The 25,463-nt window shown below is 37.5% G+C and overlaps 1 protein-coding gene across 1 annotated transcript in view; it reads right to left on the reverse strand.

The window, feature by feature from the left end:
* The window catches only part of ZNF106 (zinc finger protein 106), a 32,147-nt gene extending 10,628 nt beyond the window's left edge, over positions 1-21,519 (reverse strand). Inside the window, exons 1-13 of the mRNA XM_072428678.1 lie at positions 21,401-21,519; positions 20,595-20,656; positions 15,336-15,530; positions 9,037-11,043; positions 7,723-8,290; positions 6,610-6,679; positions 5,627-5,781; positions 4,119-4,179; positions 3,699-4,016; positions 2,126-2,864; positions 1,629-1,672; positions 1,366-1,511; positions 706-840 (exon numbers count right to left, since the gene is read on the reverse strand). Coding sequence (XP_072284779.1) covers positions 706-840; positions 1,366-1,511; positions 1,629-1,672; positions 2,126-2,864; positions 3,699-4,016; positions 4,119-4,179; positions 5,627-5,781; positions 6,610-6,679; positions 7,723-8,290; positions 9,037-11,043; positions 15,336-15,530; positions 20,595-20,656; positions 21,401-21,454 — 4,554 coding nt within the window. The 5' untranslated portion in view covers positions 21,455-21,519. The remainder of the gene's footprint in view (positions 1-705; positions 841-1,365; positions 1,512-1,628; positions 1,673-2,125; positions 2,865-3,698; positions 4,017-4,118; positions 4,180-5,626; positions 5,782-6,609; positions 6,680-7,722; positions 8,291-9,036; positions 11,044-15,335; positions 15,531-20,594; positions 20,657-21,400) is intronic.
* Positions 21,520-25,463: the final 3,944 nt, after the last annotated feature.

Consider the following 25,463-nt stretch of genomic DNA (forward strand, 5'->3'; position numbering starts at 1 on the left):
TGATAATATAAATTATGAACAATAAATATGTCTGTGTAAAACAACGCTGCTCATTTAAACAGTCATCATGCCTGCAGCTTTCATGTGTGAAAATATAGTTCAGAAGGCAAGAAGTGAAAAAAAAAAGAATAAATAAACAGAGAATGAACTATTCTCCCAACTGGTTCTTGTAATGCATCCATCAGCGCCGACTATGACTGGGTGGGCACCATAGACAAATTGTGACCGGCATGACCAATTTTTCCTCACTGCCAGGCATAGACTTTCGAATTTGAGACAGTGTAGCCGAAAATATATCATTTGTCACAACAAAAGTCTATCAGATAAAGGAAAGTAGGCAGGAGCGCACTTTTGTGCCCCTGTATGTAAAACAATGCAAAATGGGAGATTATTAACTAAAAGTCACTGTACTAAGAGCTTAACTGCATGCCTCAAAGATGAAACGTATTGACAAACATCACACAAATCAATTAACATAGATGTCTTTATGGTTAATAAAGGTGCATACCCAACATAATTTGGAGGCATTGACAGTGTCCCCTTCATCAGGGAAATACATTTTGATTTATGTAGCAAGTATTGAGAATCCATCTTTATAATAAATGCAATTTGTCCATCACTACTGCTGTCTTACAGATAATTTCATAATTAAATTTAATAGGAATACTGCATATACAGAGTACTATTAGAACATTAGTAACATACCTTAACATTAAAGCATCGAATTGTATGATCACTAGACCCAGTATACAATACTACATTCTTCCCTCGAGCATGTGTCACAAGGAGGCAGTTTACTTTTGATTTGTGTCCTTCAAAAACTGCCTTACATTTTCGGGTCTAAAAAGAAAAAAGCATAAACAATGATTTATTATTATTATTTTAGGTCTGGCATTTGAAATGACCATAAAAATGTTAATGCTGTATTATCTCAATTCCATCAAGTAAGCGCTCACTTCCAACGATTAGAGCATAAAATAATAGTACAATATGGGCAGGATCTATAATTCAGAAATCAATTTTAAAATATATTGTTTATTATTTATGTTCTCCTTCCCTTATTTCACCCTTCCTATCCCCACCTGCACATCTGTATCATGTTTGTATGTTTTTTCTTTATTTCCTGTTTATTTTTGACTGTACAATTATGTTTAAAAAACTTTAATAAAAATGATTGAAACAAAAATAATATTACACCGGGAAAACATGCTAAAGTCACGTGCCCAGTCTCTTCTCCAGTGCTAATTTCCACTTTATTTGAACCTGTTCTGTATGCTTTTATTACCACTGTAACATGGATAGATGAAGGGCTGCATATTTTAGTCTTTTCAAACTTGTTTAAAAAAAAAAAAAAAAAAAACTTACCACTAGATTGTATGCTCGCACTGACTTGTCAGCAGAACAGGTGTACAGGACACCACAATAGACTTGTATAGCATTAACTGAAGCCTGGTGTCCTTCAAAGCTGCCTTCTGTGGCCTCTTCATCTTCTCCGGGATCTGATGATACTTCTGACAAATGCAATGAGTAGAGATCATTATGATAAGGGTAACAAATGGCATTAACTGCAAAAATTAGGTAGTCAGTAAATGATAAACACTGCTAGGAAGCCCCAGTACCACACTCACCAGAGGAATTCTTTGTCCCTGGGGTGGACGATCTCTGATCCATGCTGCATATTAATATAAAATAATATTAAAAGTGAATTATAAAAGTATATTGTATGTTTTTTTATATAAAGAAACATGGCAATAAATCTAAATAAACATAACTGAGAAAATTAGAACAACAAGCTTAACTGATTCTTCAAACTATTTAAAGGGCATATAAAGGGTTCATACCACTGAAAATGCACAGATACAGGTTTCTTCCAAAGCAGTGCCCTCCTGTCTGGATGCAAGCTTCTGAATAGAATGTACCCTCACAGCTAAATGGTTTAAATGGTTTGCTGTCCATGCAAACACATGAGTAATTTGGCATTGGCAAGCTGCACACACCCAAAAAACGTTTACAATTTTATGGCAACAGTACTATCGACCGCTTAGTTTTCAAGTTTGGTTGGCCAACAAAAAAGCTGTACAATCTACATTACCTTAACATTAGACATATCCAAACAATAGCTCACCTTCCCAAGTTTTCCTCTGTGTAGTTTGTGCCAAGTTCACTAGTGGAAGTGACTTCATCATTTTTTTCTAAAATGCCTTGTTTTAGACAGTTTGCTTGGTGAGTTTTAGATGGACTGTCTGGTTTTTCATCATTGGAATCTATCTCCACTACCTCAAAGCGAGGGTTTGGCAATTCCATCATTTCAATGCTGGAATTGCTGTCATTGCCATCTTTGTTTGCTTGCGCATCCTGTGATGCAGTGTCTACCTCTGGAGGAGTGGAAGTGCTGACTGTGGCTTCCTTTGAAAGTTTTCTACATTTGACTTTTCGAACAGGCTTGCTGACATCCTGTTCAGTGTCACTGTTTTCAGGTACATGTGCAGCACGCAAAGTCTTCTTTTTTCGCAGTTTCTTCTTTTTCTTGCCTACCTTAGAATTTTCTGAAATCAAAGTTGAATCTACATGTTCTGAAGGGGCGATTGGACAGTCAGTACCCTTCGTAGATGTACTGAGGAGAAGTGATTCACTTTGAGGAGGGCCAAGCACAGAAGTAGATGGATTTTCAGGGGTGTCCACTTCCTTTTTCGGTGACAAAACTGGAGTGAGTGATAGATCAGGGGGTGGTGATGAAGCAGTTGGTACATACTGCCTTTCATTGGATTCTTCTGCATTAAAAACTGTAAACTTGCTTGTAAGCTCAGAAAGAGACATAGTGGCTGCAATAACTGGATAGACTGGTGTATTTTGACTATCTACACCTGGTAAAAAAAAAATATACATTTTTGCATTAACATAGTAAACAACTATGGTAGTAAAGACTACAAGTATATTAGCATTTCACTGTTCATTCTAGTAAAATTATGTTTACTAACTAACAGAAATGCTAAACCCATTAAAACAATTTTAGATTTAAAAAAATGTATTTTTTTTAATCTACTTGAAGCCTTAGTAAGAAAAAACACGTGGAAAAGCAAGCAAGGGATATTGCACATATTTGGCTTCATTGCAGTGTGCTGAAAGCCCAATCAAAAAAAAAAACTGTTCTGAGGCATCTTGATAGACCCTAACACTTATGTAAGTGAGTGATCCCTGGTTCTCAAAATAAAGTAAAAAAAAAAAACACATTACACATTTTTGTTACACACGTGTCTTTTAGTTTGTTTGCTTTCAGACTCTAAGCCCTTTAAGTGAAAGCCCTGTTCTAAAAAAACAGGGAAAAAAATGCATGGTGGTAAGCCTGGTGATACTTGCTACATAACCAAGCTCTCCTCATATAACAAAGTGTTCTTTGCAGTGTTAAACATATAGCACTCACTGTGAGCTGCACGAAATCACTTGTGTTTTTTTAATGAAAATGCAGGGGTAGCGTGGAGACCACTGTTATCGCTCTAATTTTTAAAAAGGCCTACAAATAACCCTCTAAAATTGATACCTATTTTGCCATTGCTAATTATACCAGCCGTTTCACTTCCACTGCTGTTGGCAAAAGAGCTGACTTTGTACACAAAAAAAAAACATGCAAACCAGGATTCAAAACTAAAGGATTCATCATCTCAAAAATGCAAAATGAGTTACAATATATACGAACATACCTGTAGGTTCTGGTGGTGTGGCTGCTTGAAATGTTGGAAATGATGGTGTAAGTAATTTTTTCTCTGTTCTATCAGGTGACACTGGTTCTTGTTTAATGGTTACAGATAAATCAGGTGATGCTGCTGTGGCAGGAAGGATGGCTGCTGGTGAAAAAGTGGGTACAGGAGATGGTAAAAGAGAGCTGGATTGTATCTGGGTAGTAAGGTGAGGTGGAGTCTCAGAATGGAAAGGAAGCACATTTCTAACAGCTGCAGCATGTGGACCGGAAACTATATTTGATCCTCCCACCTCTGCATCAGTGACTCCGTCTAGGGTTCCTAATTTTCAAATCAAAGGAGAGGGCATTTATTATGCTTTTACATATCATTAAAGCCCAATTGAACAGTAAAATACACAGTTCACTTTTCACAACTCCTTACCTTGAAGTCCCTGAAGGATCTGAATTCTCTGTGTTCTTAAGGTACCCATTTCCACTGTTATCTGTATAAAAAAGACAATCGTAAAATGGTTCAAAAATCAATATTAACATGATAAAAAAAGGAATTACAGTGGTACCTCGGTATCAGTCCACTTTGGAATAAGTCCAACTTGGTATAAGTCCTGTTTGGACACGAAAAATTTTGCTTTGTATACAACCATTGTGCTAGAACTTGTATGGGTCAAAATAAGTCATAACACTGTGCGCTACCCTTATTTACCTCTCTCGAAACAAAGCCACGACGGCCCACGACCATCAGTATGCCAGTTGCTACCATTCAGTGAACAACCCGCGCTATAATGCTCTGTGAAATACATTACATCTCCTCCTCCTCCCTTCTCAGCACCATCCTAGTAGGCACTCAACTCTTCACAGCAAGGTAAAGTGAGGGTAAATCTTCATTTATTTCATCTAATTGCTTTTGTATTTATGTATTTTAGTATTAAGCCCTGTTTAAATTATTTTATACAGCCCCATCAATGTATAATATGCCTATAACAATAGGATTTTTTTCATGGGAACAGAGTTAATCATTTTCCTTTTATTTCTTATGGGAAAAATTTGTTTGTGGAAGTCCTGTTTGGTATAAATCCAAGGATCTGGAATGGATTAAGGACTTAAACCAAGGTACCACTGTATGTTAATTTGTTCTACAATATTGTAACTGAAAAAAAGGCTACACATATGCCATGTGGCAGCCTGCAGGGTAACAAATTTTCCAAAACATTACTCGAAAAAAACCCCAAACTTACATAGTTATATGTACAGCAAGATTACATGCATAATCATTGTAAATCGATTTTAAGTGTGTGTGTTTTAATGTAAATAAAAGCTGATCCACAAAAGGAAAAAAATGTTTTTAATCAAATATTCTTAAAATAGTTTCTGTGATCAAAAGTTTAATAAGTATTTTTTTCGAGCATTCTCTGTTTATGCTTCAAACAAATTTCACACCCCTTGATCTTGATCACCAGTGTAGGGTATTTCCTACACTGGTGGAACTGATGAGGCAGTGTGGAAGGCTGCAAAATATCTTCAACAATCGCAGAACAAGTCCTGTTGAATGTGACTAACTACTACTAGATATACAATGACCTGGATGAATGAAAACTTTCACAGATAAGATTTTCTATACAATATATGACTTGCTTTCTCTTGTTATCACAAAAATGAATGATGATAAACTGTGAAGGTGAAAGAGTATAGACCAGAAGCCACAACTGTGGTCATGTGTAAAGGAAATACAGACAGTGGTTCTGGAGTTATCTTTTTTCCAGTTCTTCCTAGTATGTCATATGGCCCCATATTATCTAAACATATAGTTGGAAGTATTTAAAGTATAGATGACAACTGGAATGAATATGTATCAAAACACCAAATGAAAGCTGAGTAGACAAACCAACAACTTGCCAATACACTTCAATATTGTGCAGAACAGAACTGTGTTACCTGTTGTTTTAGAATCATTAAGCGTTGGACTTCCAGGTAAGCTGCTTGTAGAGCCGCACGGGCCTGGTTCAGGTTACTATCAATACCCTGGAGTGAGTTGTTTAGTTCCTCTTCCTTTAAGGAGATGCTTAACAACTGGTCCACTTGAGAACGCTCTGCAGAAGCAAAAATTAAAATAATGGCAGTTACGTTCTGCATTCAAATAAACATGTCAACTATAATAATAAAGTAGGGAATATAAAAGTGGCATACATGCACCGCAGCATGACAATAAAAGAAAATCACAAAAATTGCTATTCAAGAAAAAATGCACCAGTACTAAAATTATGAAATACACTCAAACCCAATCTGATAATCTTGTAATTCGTAGACATAATTCATAGAAAAAACTGCTGGGAGAAGACAGTGCTCAGTTTATTGAGTCAGTTTATTTAAAAATCATCAATCCTAATTTAAACTTTTAATGCAATAAATAAAATCACAACGCAATAAATTTAGACAGGTGGTTTTTAGGCTGCTGTAAGAAAATGTCTTAATCACAAGCGTGGGTTTGCAGCCCCCAAGATTTCCAACAAAAGGGTTTGGAGTGGACATCTAGTGCACTACAATGCCTGAAGGAAAAAACACGCTATAGTCTGAAAGTTGGACTCCTTGGACAAATTTAAATTTAAATTTTGACAGGAAAGTACCTTGGCAAAAAAACAAACAAAAAAAAAACATTTGAAATGTGATCACTACTTTTCATTCCTGATTTATCAAATAAAGCAGAAATTATATTTGGGGGTTTCTGAACACTAACAATACAAATCTAGCACTCATTGTCAGGAAGCACAAGAATATCCCAAAGCTGAGGGATTTGAAAAAATAAAGTCAAGGTACTTAAATACAGGCCCCTAAAATAAAACAAAACGTAAATATAAATTGTTTTACATGATATATTTATGTGTGTCTGTTAAAAAAAAGCTACTGTCAAGAAGGCTTACCTTGTTTCCCTCTAATTTTTCTTCTTTTGGAGTCCCTTTCCAAGTTGGAAGTTTCAGGACAGGAACCATCCTTCCAAAAAGAAAAAAGAAAAGTAATTAGAAATATTTTATGTATAACCAAACAATTTGTTTTAAAAATCAACTGGGTTTTAGGGGTTACAAATCACCAATTACAAATGAGCACCATACTTACGCCCGTCTGATCTGTCACTGCAAGTAATTGCTACTGCCATTTTGGAAAGATGATACTCTGGGGAAGGGGGTGGAACAATGCTGCCAGAGTAGTATAGATTAACGATGACAAGATTTCTACAGAACAGAGATCTGCAATTGTCAGTGGATCATATTTAAATTTAGGTGTTGAACAATTACAATCACTAAAGTGTTAGAAAAAGTAGAGGTAACCCAGACAGGCAATTGGTATAACCATCCAACAAGAGAGGTCTCTGAGTGGCTTGCCTCCATCCTGGTAGCTGAAAAGCCAGCTAGACAAATGAGGCAATGTGGGGTGCACACCATCTCCCTCAAGCAAGAAGGCTGGGTGGAGGCAGTTTTGTCTCTAGGAAAGCTGCAGATCTACTTTCAACAAGACTACAAGAGCAATGTGTGTGTCTACAAGACCAAAGTGAGAGCTGTAGATCTACCTTTGTCTACAAGACCAAAAAAATACTGCAAGCTTGCATAAATAAGAGAACTTCTAATAAGAAAGGTTTATTATCTATTGGCATTTTGTAGAACTATATATGTATATAAATAATTAGGGGTTAATAGCCCAAAAATGTATAATGAAGGATGGAAAAGCTCATCACATTTGCTTATACCTCCTTGGTGTGTGTATATTATTTTTCCTTTTACAATATTATACAATAATATATTTACAATTATATATATTATAATATATAATAAATTCATATTAGGATACTTATTCACCACCAACATATTCCTATGGCCAGTGTGAGATTCTATACTGATTAGTCAACAGGTGAGGATGGTGGTATGGAAAGTGGGCCAGAATTCTAAACAACCAGGAAGCAAAGTTCCAACACCTAGACCACACTTCTAATACTTTTCAATGGTTGGGCAGGCACAAGATACACAATTTGATACACTTACCCCAGTGGCCCTTCTTTTCTTTCCAACTCCCTGGTTGTCATTCTGCTCTGTGCTGGATGCACAGCTGTCAGTACCTCCATCCACATGATTGCCAACTGTGGATATCACATTTACACAAGTACTCTGAAACGTGCACAGGCTGTCTGAAGGTGCACAGGTTTCGTCATTTCCTTTATGACTTTGTGAAGTTTCACACAAATTTGTACTAGAAACACCTCCACTGGTTGTAGCAGAATATTCTACAGGGAAACTGCTGCTTATGTTCCCTTGACTTGCAGGTAAAGCCACTGTTAAAGCCACCTTTGGTCCAGATGTTGCTGGTGTTTGCTGACGTGTAGGAATGCTTGGCTCGCCACTTGTGTCAGACATATGGCTAGTAAATAAATTGTATACAGAGCCCTTCTCCACAGCTACGCTGCTTTCCGAGAGGCTCCTCTTCCTCACTGACCCTAGTGGGCTCACAGCGATGCCTTCCCAGTGAAAGCTTTCCATCCCCAAATCGGAGTCCTCATCAAAGTCAAGACCGTCTTGTTCACTTTGAACCTGTGCTACCATTTCTATACCAAACCTTTAAACAAAAAGAGAGAAATGAAAGATGTATTGACAACTCTGCCACTAAGAAAAACACTGATATGTTTAAGCCCTGATTCTAATGTGTTGCATACAAACTCGAGTCACTCAACTTCTGATTTACTAACACAAAACTTTGAGCCACATTAGACAGAGCATGGATCCTGATGCTCACTAAAAGAGACATGGAAGGGAGACCTTCTAAAAATGGCATATGTTCCAGTGACAACTGTCTAAAAGAGTAATTCTCTTATTTAGAAATTTCCACTTACTTGCTGCCTCCCCAAGTAAGCAGTTGTTTGACAAGGACTTCTTAGCATCAAAAGTAGTTAGAATCTAGTATTTGCTTCAACATAAATCCCATATTCAGACTAGGCCTTGGATCTAAGGTTCTACATGGATCAAACTCAACTAGATATACAATCATCTGGATAAATAGGAACCTTCACCAACTTAACCAGAAGAATGGGAATTGTCCCTACATTGAGACAATGCTTTCCTAAGATTTAATGTATTCTTACAAAACCATGGGGACAACAGGTCACTAACAGGGTACTTTAGTTCTAAAATATTGATTCTGTGTGGTGTTCTTCTACTGCATTCAAATATTTCTATTTTGAGGTTTAGTTTATTATATATTGGGTTACAATTACATGTCTGTTAGTAGTAGAATAGTTTTAGCATTAAAGGAATTAAAGCCTATGAAAAGCAATTCTACTCAAATGCAACTGTACAAAGACAAACCTTGGCAAACCTTTGCCTTGCTCCTGCCTTTTCTTTGTCACTTGTTGCATGACCTGCTCCCAGTTTATATTCCTTCTTGAAACGCTGAGAATCTGACGAAGAGTTGGCTTTAGTCCTGAATCCTTGTCACTATCGCTTTTACGATGACCACTTTTGTTCCTGATGCGGCGAGCGCTGTTGAGGTTTGGCTCTGGGAGATGTGTTCCAGGTTTGGTTCTCAAACTAATATGTCTAGTTAGATCTCTCTGGAGGGAAACAGGAAGTCCAAGCTTGCTCAGTTCTGGTAAAATTGGATTAGAGGAAGCACTTTTCTGAAGTTCAGGATCAGAAACATTTTCAAAATGTTCACAGTCATTAAAGTCTTGAGATTGATGAGAAACTGTATTATCTCCACCATCAAGAGACTCATTGTTAATTGAAAATTTCTCAGATGTTACAATAAATGGGCCAGAGTTTTCAGAATTAGTGATTTGTTCTAAAAAGTTTGTGCTATCACCTGTCTTGAGTAAGACATTTTTATGAGTGTTATCATTAGGTGACTCCACTGCAGGCTCAATTTTCAGTGCATTATTTAACAAATCATCATCACTAGCATCTTCTAAGTTCTCATCCGAATAAATACTATTCTGAAAGGAGTCATTTGTTGCCTCAGGTCCTCCACTCTTTGAATCACTAGATGCCCTGCTTAAAGACTGAATGCTTTTTAAGGTTTGGCTATTACGCAGCATCTCTTTGGCCTTGTGCAACACCTCACTAAGGGTTTCCACTGGCTCTTTGTTGCTATTTTCTTGACCCTTTTCACTGTTCTTTGTGCTCTTAGCAACACTGCGAAATTTAGAAAGACAATTGGATCTTATAGTTTCTAAATTAAGAGCGCTTAGTCGACTTTGTCTCTCGGCAAAAGGTGGAAGTAACACTTTTACACCCTTTAAAGGATTTTTGTGATCTCTTTTTAAAGGCAAAGCTTTATTATCTGGTATTTTGTGAAGTGGGGATTTTAGGGAAGGCATACGAGAGCTCTTTAGCTCTGTGAAGTCACTTTTCTTTCCATTGGACTGCTCAGCTTGCATATCTTCTGATACCTTCTGTTTAATCAAACTTTCCTTTTGGTCTGCTTGTTGTTCTCCGCTCTTTGTCTCCTCTGAACAGGGTGCTGTAGTATTTTCAGCAACTGATGGGACGGTTTGATCTGTGACCTTTTGTGATGGATAAGGAGACCACCTGTGCTGTTTGTCTTTTGTAAGGCCGTTTTTTTCGGAGGAAAGTGAAGGTTTTGTTTTAGAGGATGATGAATCTGAGCTGTCAGATGTTCTAAAGTCTATCAAAGTGCTTTCTACGTGGGTATCGCTTGTAAAGTCATCAGTCTGATTAGAGGAGTTTTTATCAAAATTTTTGAAAACTACCGCTTTGCTGGCAACAGTTTCAGCTTTTTTCCACTTGAATCTTTCTTTGCAAAAATTTTTTGCATTGCTTTTTTTGGACCACCCAGAATCTTGGTCTGGAGCAGTATCAAAGCGTCTTTGTGTCCAATTTCTCCCTTGTGGAAAAGTTTCAACATTGCCACCATAGTTCCACTGAGTATTATTGTAAGAATTAGGTTGCCAGTTTCCACCACAGTTTCTAGAATGCTGGTTGGGGAAAGCTCCATTTCCCTCTGGTTGCCAGTGAAAACTTCTTCCTGTGCCTCTTTGGTGCCAACTAGTTGCCCCCCCTGCATTTGAATGCCAAGAGCCTTCAACTCTTAAATGGACCAACTGTCGAGTGGTCTGACTGTTCATATGCCATCCAGCCCGCCCCTTTGGACCAGGGAGATGCCGATTAGAATTGAGGTTTAATGAAGAATGTAGGAAATTTTGTCTAGGGTTGCTGAAGTTATCCTTTTGCCACTGCCAGCTCCTTTCGGACAGATCTCGTTGCCACTCTTGCTGATTTATACCTTGATATGGTAGGAGCTCGTCTCTCCTTCGAAATTCTTGTTCCTTGGAGAAGCTGCACGTATCATCTTGCCTTACAGAGAAAAATAACAACAAATATATTTGATTTTGACTGTACTATCTTTCATTTCTAATGACATTAAAACACAGTAAAAAAAACTGCTCCAAATTTTGGATTTACCGAGTGATAGAGACGACTTTTGGGAACAAGGGCCCACAATCTAATGTCCCTACCACAGTCATATGTCATTAATAAAGTCTAAGGTCAATTTTGGAAGCCAAATAACCTGACTGCATGTTTTGGAATGTGGGAGAAAACCGGAGCACCCGAAGAAAACCTACACAAACACAGGGTAAGCATACAAACTCCATGCAGATAGTGTCCTGGCCGAGATTCGAACCTGGGACCTAGCACTGCAAAGGTAAAAAAATGCTAACCTCTGAGCCACCCTGCTACCCATTAGCAAAATACACCTGAAACCAGAACCATATATAAAGGTATAGAATTGCCAAAGTACTAAGAGGACACTAGTGGCATAGGTAACTCATGAACTGCTGTCCTTTTACCCATCCATACAAATCCACTGCAGAAGTAAAAGTAGGCAATGATGAGGATGACTGTCAATCATATATTGTTTATGTGATAAAGGTTAGATACGGTACAGTGTTCAACCAAGAATGTTTTTAAGCCAAGGGAAGAAATTGTAGGTGGGTGGCAGCCCCTGTTTTGTGACCCAACTGCTCAGTAACCTCCCCAAAAGAGCCGGGTGGTTACTGGAAAGTGCTGGGTGGTGCAGCCAGCTAAAAGGGGCTGGGGAGAACACTGGGGTAGAAGTTTAGAAAACATCCCTAATAGATTTTTATATATATATATATATATATATATATATATATATATATATTCGCTTTGAAATAAGTCCAACTTGGTAAAGGTCCAGTTTGGGCACTTGTATGGGTCAAAATGAGTCATAACACCACGCGCTACCTTTATTTACCTCTTGAGACAAAGCCAGGACTGCCCACAAGCATCAGTACGCCAGTTGTTACCATTCAGTGAACAACTGGCACTATAACTCTCTGTGAATTTCATAACATCTCCTCCTCCTCCCTTCTCAGCACCATCCTAGTAGGCACTCGACCCTTCTCAGCAAGGTAAATTAAGGTTAAATTTTCATTTATTTCATCAAATTGCCTTTTATATAGCCCCATCAATGTATAATATGCCTATAACAATTGAATTTTTTCCATGGGAATGTATTATTCATTTTTCTTTTATTTCTTATGGGAAAAAATTGTTTAGTATAAGACCTGTTTGGTATAAGTCCAAGGATCTGGAATGGATTAAGGATTTATACCAAGGTACCAATATATTTATTACTGTAGTCAATCACACTCACTGGCTTTTGCTAAACTTCTCAACCAAAAGATTTAAATAGGCACTTATTTACCAGATAAAAAGCATCTAGTGGCATATTTAACAGATTAAAAAAGGCACAAGATGGAGGCCAAAAGATTCACTCTGAGCAAGTTTTCTTAAGGATGTACATGCTAAGACTGCATAGATACACGTGTGCAGCCAGCTGAACCTAAAGCAGGACTAAACAATAAAAAATGTACAGCAGGTATGTTGTTTATTGCAGAAGGGATAGGCGATGTCGTTTCTGCAATAAAATAAACTTACCCATCCATTCGCAATTTTTTATTAAGTACACTCACTTCTTCGTTTTGGTTCATGTTTTTAGTCATCTTGATTGGCCAGGTCGAACCAACGCATGCTTGCGGGAGCTACCTTATTCTCAGCAGCCTGGAATGTTGGTATTGTACACAGACACGTGCACAGCTCAGTGTTCATTACAGAGCAGACTGTGAAAAGACAGGTAAGTATATTTTATTGCAGAAGGGTCCTTTCTGCAATAAAAAAACTGCCTGCTTGCATTTTTTATTTTTTAATGTAAAGTTCTATTTTAACACACAGGCCTTGGCAAGCACGTGCAGTTTGTGAGCCTTGAGTGCTTCATCACTAAGGGAATAGTGAGATACTAAGTGATAATACTAAGAAAATATAGGCTGTTCAAATATACAAAGAATAGGGAACTACCATACTATTCCTGAAGGTGAAGGTTAGTAAGTAGAAAAAAGAAAGAGGTTTGAGGCTCAAGTTTCAATGCGAAATAGTAATTATGTATTTGTACAATGTTGATCCATACATAATTATAAAAGGTACAAACGTTATCAGTGCATCCCAACTCGACTATAGTATATTATGGTAACTATAGAGTGCACCATGAGGTGCGCTTACCAGAGAGGATACAGTAAGTGCACGGTGCTCCGGTCACCATATCTACCTGGAAGCCATACCTATATTAAGCGGGCTCCGGATACACACAGCCACCTGGCTGCTTAAACAGGGACACTGATACGAGCTGCAGTAGCAAGTGATGATGATTCCTGCATCAAATGATTCCTGCATCCTCTCTGGTAAGCGCACCTCATGGTGCACTCTATAGTTACCATATTATACTATAGTCGACATTATTTAATTACAAGCTCCACTGTAAAAAAAAAAAAAAATTCTTTAAAAATTTTTTTCTGAAGTGAAAGTAATAACACCACTTGGACATAAACTTGCAAATTCCTTTTTGGTTTTTCTACATATGACACTCACCACCAAGTTTAATATGATACTGTTTGCACCATATATGGGTAGGTACCCCAAATATTAACTGAGTAACCGCAATCCAGTTATCAATAACAATCAACCCAATACTATTTACCAATTTCTTTACTAGTGTAACATCAGCCTGATTTGGCTTTTTGACCTTTTTAATTAGACCTCTCCTCTCCTAAATGTGAGTAAAATACTTTATAAGTTCATCTTGATATTTATACATTGGTAAAAATGATCATACCAATATGAAATTATGAATACATCAGATATGAAACTATACAATATTAGTTTTCATGATACGTGATTTGTGACAAGTGATTATGATATATGGTATATTAAGGTATATGTTGTATTCTTTTATGTGTTGTACAATAAGCAACAAATATGTCTACTGACATTATTGAATGAAAATTTAAACGTCAAATATGTTTTTACAATGCTATTTAGACAGAATATTACGTATCAACAGCATGATTATGGGTAAATACCAGTACTATTAGTTATATGGATATTTAATGTTTATTCCTCATTTATTTGTTATATGATTAGGGAATTTAATAAATATGTTTTGAAATATGAGAAAATGTATATGTTGTCCTATTCTGCTTACACTACATAGAGACCATACAGCTCTTTCAAACAACAAACCCGAGGAAGCCACTATTTAAAGAAATGCGCTGGGACGTACGTGACCATAATGTGCTAGGAAACCTAATGTCTAGCATGAGCATCCTAACCTTGTGGCTTTTAACAAGAGTTGGGATGCATTGATAACTTTTGTACCTTTTTATTATGTATGAATCGACATTGTAAACATACATATTTACCATTTCGCATTGAACCTTGAGCCTCAAAACTCCTTCTTTTTTTTTTACTTACTAACCTTCAATTTATTACGAATTAATACAGGTGGCTCAACCTTTATATGCTAAGGAAGGGAAAGAACCAACCTCCACTACAAAATTTATTCCTGAAGGTGAATATCATGGGGATCATGAAATGTCACATACATTATATATAAAAACAAGACTTCTATAAACTGCTGATAAAAAAACATGAAAGAAATGGAAGCTAGACATAAAAAGGAATTAGGTTGCACATATATAAAAATAGGAAGATGAAATTTGCTAGTGTTGTGCTCTGCCAAGAAGCATGTAGCATTCACATACAAGGAGAAATGGAATATCTCTGTTGGTTAAAGAAAACTTCTTTTATTGGCAGTATTAAAAGAATATTATACTCAAACATGCATACATTTATTTGGCATATTTTTGGTATACCACACATACATAAAATAGTTTCTAAACTCATTTGTAATATTCAAGGTCACCATATGGGCGTATGCAACTATACATATATAGTATACTGTATATTATAGTATATTATATCTTCAGTTATGTCACGTGTTCAACTAAAATACCAATAGGATTGCCTTTTAATATTAAAAATTAAAAACAAATGCAAAAATAACATACATTACTATGAGTAGCTCAAATTATATTAATGAAAAAGGCTAGCCTGCAAAGAATAAGGTACTGTCTTGCCAGTCAGTCCCAAACACAGAAACATTTCCAAGGACAAATCTTCCAAACCTTAGATGGGCTGCAACTAAACAGATTCGAATGCAGTCAATCTGTGATATGGTTATTAACCAGAAACCATACAAAATCAGTATCTAAAAAAGGTGATCTACTTACTGGGTTTGTTCCTTCCTTTGGTTTATTAACTGGATAAGCTCCTTATCAAAGTATTCTTCTTCTTCATCCTCCTTTGATCCCTCTTTTTCCCAGGCATAAACTTTTTCCTTGTGTAGCTGGCTAGATATGTGTTTGGCGTAGGTTGAAAGGCCCACCACAGTCACTTGGCAAACTCGGCATTCATGAGAGCAGTCCCTGGGGACAGAGGCAAGAGAGGGGTGCTCAGTATTTCCAATAGGCATTGCTGGAAGAGGCAGGCTATGCTGTGTCTCTTCTATGAGCAGGGTCTCCTCGACTGTTGCTGCAGCACTATGTAGCTTTCTGGCACAGAGAAAGCTTCTTTAGCGGCTGCTGAACTGCTTTGTTTTGTAATTTTTCATATGTAGTTTTGTTATAGTCCAAGAAATCTTTGCTTAATTAGAAAAATAAAGGATAGATTTTTCTCCAACAATTAAGAGGCAAAGCTTGTTAAAGAAAAAAAAGAAAAAAAAATCTTCTTTAATTGTTGTACTGAAAATCATACTTATAGAAGACACACAGCATGCTGGATGGCAATCTAGGCAGGGGAGGTGGGATATAGAGCTAGATGTCCCAGCTCTGAAGCCCAAGCATGGTGTCAGCTGCTATGAGCTGCCTCGCTGACACATTTCACTTTTATTTCTAGCAGCACACTCTGCCCACAGCTCAGAAAGGGCATAAAGGGGGATGGGATGTCGGCCAATCACTAGGGAGAAACAAGAGCCTGGACAGCTGAAATGCAGGTTGGGAATCTGAAAACTTCAGCTTCACAGCTGATGAAAGCGGCTGCCTAGTATAAAATGCACTGAAAATGGCGACAACAGACCATGCATTATACTACAGAAGCACGTGGGTTACAACAGATGGAAGAGAACAAATGCATCAATCCGTGAAACAGAAGTGACAGGAACTTTGAGGAGCCAAAACTTATATTAACTGGCAAACAATGAACACATTTTGGAGCCTTACTTTAAAGCAGTCAATCTGACATTCACTGAAACATTCCCTGGTGGAGAATCTTTAAGGACCATGTGTGGCAGTAACTGATTCGAGGAATGTTTCTGTGAATAACAGATTTGCTATTTTATAAATAAACAACTTTGAGCATTAAAATCCAAACACAGCCTATATTTTTGCAATGCAATCTGTATAAACTAAAAAAAAAGGTTAGACAAGTAGTCGCCAACCAGTGGTACGTGGACCACGCAAAAATTTGTACATTATTTGCAATTTTTATGTTTTATTAATATTAAAACAAAAATAATATTCTAATAAATTCCTATATTCTGAATGACAATTTTCACCTTTATATTACACTAAATTCACGAACTGTGCTACAGATGGAAAAACGCTTTTAGGTAAGTATGACCTTAACTGTGTATTTTCTTGATAACTTTCATTTCTAGTTTGGTCCTAGCTCCAAATGAAATAAAACCATAATGAGTGAGATAAAAGCTAAATATTTCTTTAGTAATACCAAAGATAATGCAATTAATGTTATTAGTTACAATAGTAATACTTCACTTAACCGTGAGCTGATCAATGAATCAGAGCCTTCACAGTCCACATCAGGCACCATTAGGAAGATTATCATTTTTCAAATGTATTGATCTTTTTTAAAAATTCATATTAATGGTCCACCCGATTTAAAATAATGAATTTAGTGGTCTATGAGGTCCAAAAGGTTGGCGACTGCTGGGTTAGACTGTGGGCAAACTTTTTTTAATATCCCGGGATAAATACTCATGATTGGGTGAAAATCTAGTGTTTGTACAGCTGTTCACAGTGTTATTTAATAATCTTTCCTGCACCACAGAAAAAAAAAAAAACAACCAAAATGTATTAGTAGGTAAAGGAAGTGAAAGACAATTTCCCAATGGCACAGTCATTATGACTTTGCAAAAAACTTAAAAAACTGTGTTTCCCCTGGCATTCATTTAGCTACTCTTTTTTTCTTTTTTCTATGTACTGCACAACAGAATAGCAGAGAGAAGATAAGCGTTGTCTTCTAAACTAAAAAAAATCTAGTTCTTTGTTTAAATACTTCATACACCAGACCAGTGTTTCTCAACCGGCGTTCCTCCAGAGGTTTCTAGGAATTCGTTAAGCAAAGAACAATTTCTGCAGCTCAGGTCAGTTTACCTGACCAAATGATCTTTTTTGGCTATCTGTAGGGGTAACATTCTTCCCACTGGCCACTAATGTAAGCCTCTTCTTCCTATTGACCACCACTCTAATCTAATGTGAGCGGTTGATATAATAATTATTGCAGGGGTTCCCTAGGATCTGAAAGTTATTTCAAGGGTTTATCCATGTTAAAAAAAAAAAAAAAAAGTTCAAAAACACTGCATTGGATGCAATATTTCAAAAGTTTAGGAGTAACCCATTTTTGGCGGACTACATTTTGTCTTACCAAAAACAGCACTAAACAGTAATGCAGGAATCAGGATTTTTTTTATTGCATCATCCTTACTTAACACCAGAATATACAAACATGAATGAAACATTAGGGGCGAATATTAGAAAAGCATCTTTTGTGTCATGATCTAATCAATTTACCAGCAGAACCACACAACAACTTCCTTCCTATATACAGTGGCTTCAGGTCCCACCTGAGCTTGAGATGATTTGCAGAATAGAAGTAAAGGGTCCAAATACTTATGTAAATGTGATATTTCAGTTTGTTTTCGCTGTCATTATGGGGTACAAAAAGTAGATTAGTGAGAGAAAAAAAAACATTAAAATGATTGTAGCATAAGGCTTCAACATACCAAAACAGTGAATGGGGTCTGAATATTTTATGAGCCACAGTATGTTGCTCCATCAGTGGTTTAAACCTGCAAAACCCAGAACACTTTTGATGCTGCAGCATCAGACGGTCACCTCACTACTTTAACAGTGAGGGATCGATGCTGTAAGGGAAGGCGAGCTGTCACTAGTATGACAAGGGCCTTAGCTTCCTCCTATCCTACAGAACTATGTGGGTATAAAGCCAATTTCTATCCATAAAATGTTACTTTGAAGTCATTGTTAGCAAAGCTGATGTTTATATCTTTCATTTATGTTTGTCAACTATAAACATCATAGGATAGAACTACTAGACCACAAAATACAATTGTTTGCTACATTATGTTGCTACATCATGTTGCTACAGGCATGTTATGGCCACTTGCTGCTCTACCTCAAAGTGTTAATATTCTTCTTTCTCAACAACCCTAGTAAAATAACTTTTTATTATATGAAGCAAATACAATCATGAAAAGATAGACTATAATTTTAATACACATGTCTGGGCTAGTCTCTGGTACAAGCACAAGATTCTGAGCCTATGCACATTCCTTCATACTGATCCAGCTCAACTCCTTCACACAGCCATCATTTCTGAAATAGTGCTTTAGCATATCTCACATTTACATGAGTATGACAGGTTTATTTCCATAAATAAAAACACCTTACAAATTGCTGCAATAAAACAAATGTATTTCATTATAGTGTGACATAAAACATGCAAGACAGTTTCACATTTATTTCATTAGGACACAAATGTCACATAATCTTCATAGACTGACACTGTGTTGGCAGAACAGACATGGCACAGGAAAATTATTTGCTAGGTAACAAATCATAAGTGTTAAAAATTGTAAAGGTGCTGGAAAATTTATGGATCAGGAACATGCAGCCCTCTATCATGGAGCTATCGACATCAGAATTATCTTTTTACTTTTTTGTATTGGGGAAACCTCTACCTTCTTTTCCTCACCTATGGAATAGGTGAGGATACAATTTTGATTTGAACATGCTCGTATGAGTGTCTTTAAAAAGCATTGAGGGGTCCCATATTTTAGGTGACCATTTCAATATTATATGAAATGAACATGGTTGAGGTTTCCCTATATTTAAGAAGAGTTTTGGAGGCACTCTGATATTGGACTGATTGAAAAATGGTAATGTCGAGATATGGTCTGATGATGCAGAGTTTTTCTGTGAAATTTGTCACCATGTTGTTTGATGGCTAAGTGATGGTTATATTACTGCCTGTCACTATTTTACAACTTGTATGACACCTTATTAGGTTGGATTATTTGATGATGTAACTATGGTTTTGAAGATAATAGATGTATAAATAAAGGTCTATTTTTATTGGAATACATTGATGTTTCAAGTGTTTATCCTGAAACTACCTATCTTGTATGGGAATTTTCTAATTTGCTATGGACCAATTAATTGGTAGTTGGATATATTATTCCTGCTAAATGTGATAAGAGATTATTAAGCAATCTTCTACTTGGAGACACAAATATCCATACTAAATAGTGAAATTAACAAACTGTAGGAAAAGTTAGGGAACTGAATTGTTCCAGAATCCAATCAAACTACTGACTGGCAATGATAGGTAAAGGAACTGTCAAACATAATGTTAGGAAGAGGACCAAATGCTTATCAAAAGAAGAGTGTAAAAACAAAACTCCTCCATCAGACAAAATACATTTCTTTAAAAAATATTCTCTGACTTAATTTGACATACACAACCTCATGGAGGAAAAAGGGCTACACCTAATCAATAAGGAGGCAAGGGTGCTGTTAGGTTTAAGATATTTTACCACACCAATGAATACCAGAAATTGTCAGGAAAGTTAAAATAGGTGTCAGTTTTTGGAGAACAATATTTTGGGGATGTGATCTCCTCTTTATGCTGCCCTTCTCCTTCCTCTTGCCAGGTCCTTTTGCACCACACATATTTTTATTTCTAGTGTTGCGAATTTCCCCTGCTTCACAAACCCACAACGTACCACCATGCCAACCCAAATTATCTGGCTGAGGTATATGTAGGTGTTACATACAGAGGGAAATACATGCATCAGGAACTCCTTATATGTCTTACTCTGAACCATAAATGACCTTCATAAAAAAAAAAAAAAAAAATCAGCAACAAATGGCGTTGATGTTCTTAGAAAGTCATAGCCTACTGTACATATCTTCAGACAGTGCGTAGGAAGGGTGATGAGTATAAATGACCACGTATTTGGCAATGGCAATCTTTTTTGATAGCCTCCCATAGAACAGCTGGCATGTAACAGCTGCTCTGTGCATGGAGGAATGTCATACATTTCAATATTTCACACTTTTTATTGAAAGTCTGAGAAGAGTTGTCACACACATACATGAAATGGTGATGGATCCAAGGAATTATGCAGATTAGTCTAAGAATTTTTAGGGGACATGACATTACATGTTTCTTACCTGCCCCTTAGGTTTTCCAGTTCCCTGTGATGAAGCATGCTACGCATGTGCTCTTCCATTTCCTTTGTAAAATAAAACATTAAAGGCATTAAAAGGTTATATATTGTAAAAGTTATTAAGAAAGGTGAATATAGGTGTCAGAGAAATCTGTGCATAAAGAATACCCAGAAACATAATTACTTTTCTACAGACTTTTTGCTGACAGAGGCCTGTAAAGCCATTTCTTATAGATGAGATAAACCAAAAAGAGGTATAATAAAGTAAAATTATTTTTAATTGCATATTTTAAATGTGAGACAGCCAAAATCTGTTTAGCTTTGGTAAAAGTATACCATCAGGTTTTTCCTGCTATTTGGATCTCTAAGAGATGTCCCTGTAATGATGGCTTCAGCAGGCACAGTAAACAAGACCACCTCTTTTCGATATAGATCCCCTGAGAGGGGTTCAAATTTTTCTCTAATTTAATATGTAAACACACTTCAAACCAAAAATGTATAGCTTTGACAATTGGATGGAAAGTGAGAGTGAATCTAAAGGGAATTTAACATCTGACTAATTATGAACTCAAATTTTTCAGTTGTGTTGAGGGCAAGTTGAACAGGTTGGTATTGAAAAAAACAATGTAAACGCTGTACAACTTAGATATTGATGACCTTGGTTTAATTTTCCGCAACAACCATTTGTGTTAAATAAATATATATATAAATATTTTTTTATTTTTAAATTAAACTTCTGCTAACATATAATGCACCTGACACTAGTCAGCCTGGATATATTTTTTTAGCAACAACACAATTTAAAAATACCTTTTTGGAGCAGTATACCATCTGGCACAAAATGCATTTTCGTTCCTGCACCATTGTGGGTTCTTAATAAATACTCACGCCATAGCTGAGGGGAAAAATTAAGACTGATCAGAACAGGATGGTAAAAGTATAGAAAACAACAAAATATACAGTTTTGCTACCTTAATTTATTGTTCAGAAAGGGCACATGTATCTTGATGATTATTTTTTTTTTTAACAGGGCAACCCAACACTGTCACACTATAATGAAATACAACCCAACACATGTCCATCGTTCTCCCCAGAAAGTTTTAGCCGGTTGCTTTGCCCAAGCTGCAGTGCCTCCCCCTCCCACCACCCATCGGCAGCTCTGAACAGATCTCAGTGAGGCTGCTCTGTGCTCAGCTGTCATCCAGAGGATTGCTGCTGCCGATGAGAGGCAGACGGGGAGCTCAGCACACAATCCAATCTGATAGTCATGACATCATCATCAGCAACTCTGATAGAAATCATTGTGTACAAACCTTCATATCTCCTCTTCACCCTCATAGCCACAAGTAACCAAAGTAGCAGCCCCCTAGTTTTGAGAAATTTTAAGATTTGGGGGTCACAAAATTAAAAACATGTGAAAATATAACATTGGGGTTCAAATGCACCTATGTGACATTAAAAAATGAAAAATTGGTGACCCCTGGGGGCACTTACACTTACCGCAAGGAGCGTTGGGTTAGGGCCCTAAATGTATACCTACCTGTCACAAATCTATAACTGTCAAAACTACACTACCCTGTCTGCTTCTCTTCTTTGAACACCAATTTTTCTAGAGCGGCAGGGTGTATGAAACCAAAATATAAGTGCAAGTGGAGGACACATTTGGCTAACTCCCCTTATAATATCATTACTATAGCATCATTAGAACATAAAAAAAATCTCAGCCCAACAAAACGCGCTGCCCTGTTACACATTACTGCGCACTTCTAACACTTGAACTCCAATTTCCCTGAAAAAGGGGGGTGTAAGAAACCAAAATGTCTGGGGAACATCTGTGGCAACCATCCCCCACAATTTCATCACTATGGCATCATAGAATTTTTTTATGTTGTAATAATGCCATGGTGAAGGTTTGGGGGGTGTTAGCCACAAGTGTCCCCCATTTGCAGCTTTATTTTTGTTTCCCTGCACCTCTCCGTTCTAGAGAAAATTGGGGTTCAAGGCAGAAAAGTAGACAGGGTACCATAGTTTGACAATTATAGTTCTATGAAAGGTAGGTGTAAATTTAGGGGGCCCACCCCAAAGCCTCTTACTATGTAAGTAGTCCTAGGGGGTTCACAATTTGCAACACCAATGTTCAGACAAGGCAGACATTAGAAAGTTGGACAATTTCTGGGGAGAACACTGCAGATTAAACACCCCTATTATGTGGGGTGAAGTACTAATCTGTACATAGATTCACCCATATCAGGACACATAGTAAAAGTAGTAAAAAGATATATATAAAAGATACCTATGTAACCACTTGACAGCCAAAGAAATGCATGGTTGAAAATAAGGACATCTGTGTGTGTCAAACTCAAACATGATTTCACTGTATCACCCACAATGTGCAGCAACGCATGGAAAGGACCGGGCAAGACATCCAACTCATCACTGCCCCTCCCAGTGGAACCATATCGGATTTAATGTATTTATTCATATATATGTTTAATATCAGAATCCTAATGTCTTTCATCTCACCCTCCTGATGAAGATGGAATGAAACACATTGAGGAGTGAGAAAAAGGGAATTTATGTTTATGGTGGAGATATGTAGATACATATGAGTGATTTCTATGGAATTGTTTTTATATATAACTTTATTGTATTTGGTAACATTTATGAGTTTTATGAATGGTTGTACGTTTACCTTAAAAATCCTTTTTTGTTGTTACTACTAATAGTAAAGGTATTCAACGCAGGGATAAGCACCCTTACCCTATTCTTGCTCAGTTTATTAACCCGCCTAGTGTTCTAATTCTGTCCCTCGTCTCTGCTGAGACGGAGGAGCAGGACATGTCCCCAGGACCTGCGGGGACAAGCAGGACGCCAGGGAACGCTGACAGAGCAAGGTAAGTGGGTTTTTTCAAGTTTAAAGCGAGCCTGAGTGTGACTGGGGATTTCCACTTGTGGCATGGAAAACCCACCCCAAGTCACACTCAGGAATACCACTAGGGGGGTTAACATCCAACTAAAATAGTGACCGGTTTCAGGTACCTCCTATAAGCCTTCAATACTATTGGCTGAATTTACAAAGCTAACAAATGAAGGTAAGGATGCTTATTTAATAAAAATATAGGTGCAAGTTATTTTTAAAGAGCCCAATGGGAATCAATTTGGAAATTGCTGTCACAAGGCTTTATGAGTGTTTGGGCCTGATATACCAAGACTCTCAAAGACTGGAGACAATAGACTATCATGAAAGAACCTGAGTGATCCAGCACACCTGGAAAGGATTGGCTAAAATCATTTCCTATAATTTGGTAAATGTTTTCAATCATTGACCAAATACATAGGTTTGCTGGATCACTCAGGATCTCCCATGCTAGTCTATCCTCTCCAGTCTTAGAGAGCTTAAGTAAATCAGGCCATTTACGTCTTACAAATCTCTGCTAGAATCGAAAAAAAGCAAGCCTCACTTCCAATAAACATTAGTAAATAATTCACAAAACTTTAACACTCCTTTAAGAATCCAATTTTTTCAACCAGTGAGGACCTTTAATGGCTAGGAAGGGGGAACAATTGCTTGCTGGATTGTAAGGCCTTGTGGATACAGGCCCGTCTCCATGGACACATCAAATAACCATCATTTTCTTTATAATTGTCTTGCTCCTAAATAAAGCTTTGTGAATTGAAAAAAAAAAATACAATGTTGGATATGGCCATTGGTCTGTCAGCTGGGATATCCTAGCATACAATTGGCTAGGAGGGCGGGGCACACATGATCACTGGATTGAAAGGTCTTGGGCAGACAGCTGGTGCTATGGCAATAACTGCCATTTTTCAAAAATGTCAGTGGGAATGACTGGTCATTGGTCTGTCAGCCGTCAGTCAGCTGTGTCGTCACGGACTACCGTTTGTGTACCTATACTGACACTGTGGCCTTTCATTGCTTGCCGAGGAGCCTCTCTAGAAGCATCCAAAGCGCTTTGACTGAGATTTGTACGTATTGCAGATTTCGATTTGCCTTTTTGCTGACTTACCTACACCTCATTGACCTATACCTACACCTCAATTACTTACATCTCATTCACCTACAACTCCATCACATACACCTTCACCTCACTCACATACACCTTCACCTCACTCACATACACCTCACTCACATACACTTGAATCACCTACAAGAGCATCTGCCACCATCAAGATGCCAAGACGGAATGTCAGAGGACATTCACGGCCCAACATCCATGAAATGCCATCACGTGAGGATGAAGGCCAATACTCCCCAGTGGCTCACAGGACCCGATCCAGAGCTGCACTTCAGAATGGAACACCAGAGGCAGAGCTGCCTCAGAGATCCACGCGACGAAGACGTCAGAACGCTGACCCCTCACAGAGGGAGAGAAGCCATTCTCCAGATGTACCTGAAAACCACCAAGTACCAGAGGACATACAGACACCATCAGCAACTGACCAGCAGCAGAGTGAGGAGCAGCTAACCTGCAGCATCTGTTTGGGTGAGATTAACATGGGTGAACCCATTGGTCAACTAAGCTGCTCACATGCATTCCACAATACCTGCATCCTGACATGGTTAGAGCAAAAACCTACCTGTCCAAACTGCAGGCAAATTGTTCTTCGACTTGTTCATTCACAGGGTGAAGACGTGGATGGTATGTGTCGAGTTATGATATGGGTTGACGAACTTCAAGAAAACATAGAAATCACTGTCCCCAAAGAGGTCATAACTCCGTGGACAAGGGTCTCTGCCACTATCACTGAACAGGGACAACTTGTTGTGCAATTTTTCAGCCAATGACCAGCAGATTGAGACTCAACAGGCGCTGGATCTCAAATGTCTATTTGGACATCGCTGGACTTTGCAAAG

Source organism: Pyxicephalus adspersus, chromosome 12 (genome assembly GCF_032062135.1).
Source record: "Pyxicephalus adspersus chromosome 12, UCB_Pads_2.0, whole genome shotgun sequence".
Classification (NCBI taxonomy): Eukaryota; Metazoa; Chordata; class Amphibia; order Anura; family Pyxicephalidae; genus Pyxicephalus; species Pyxicephalus adspersus.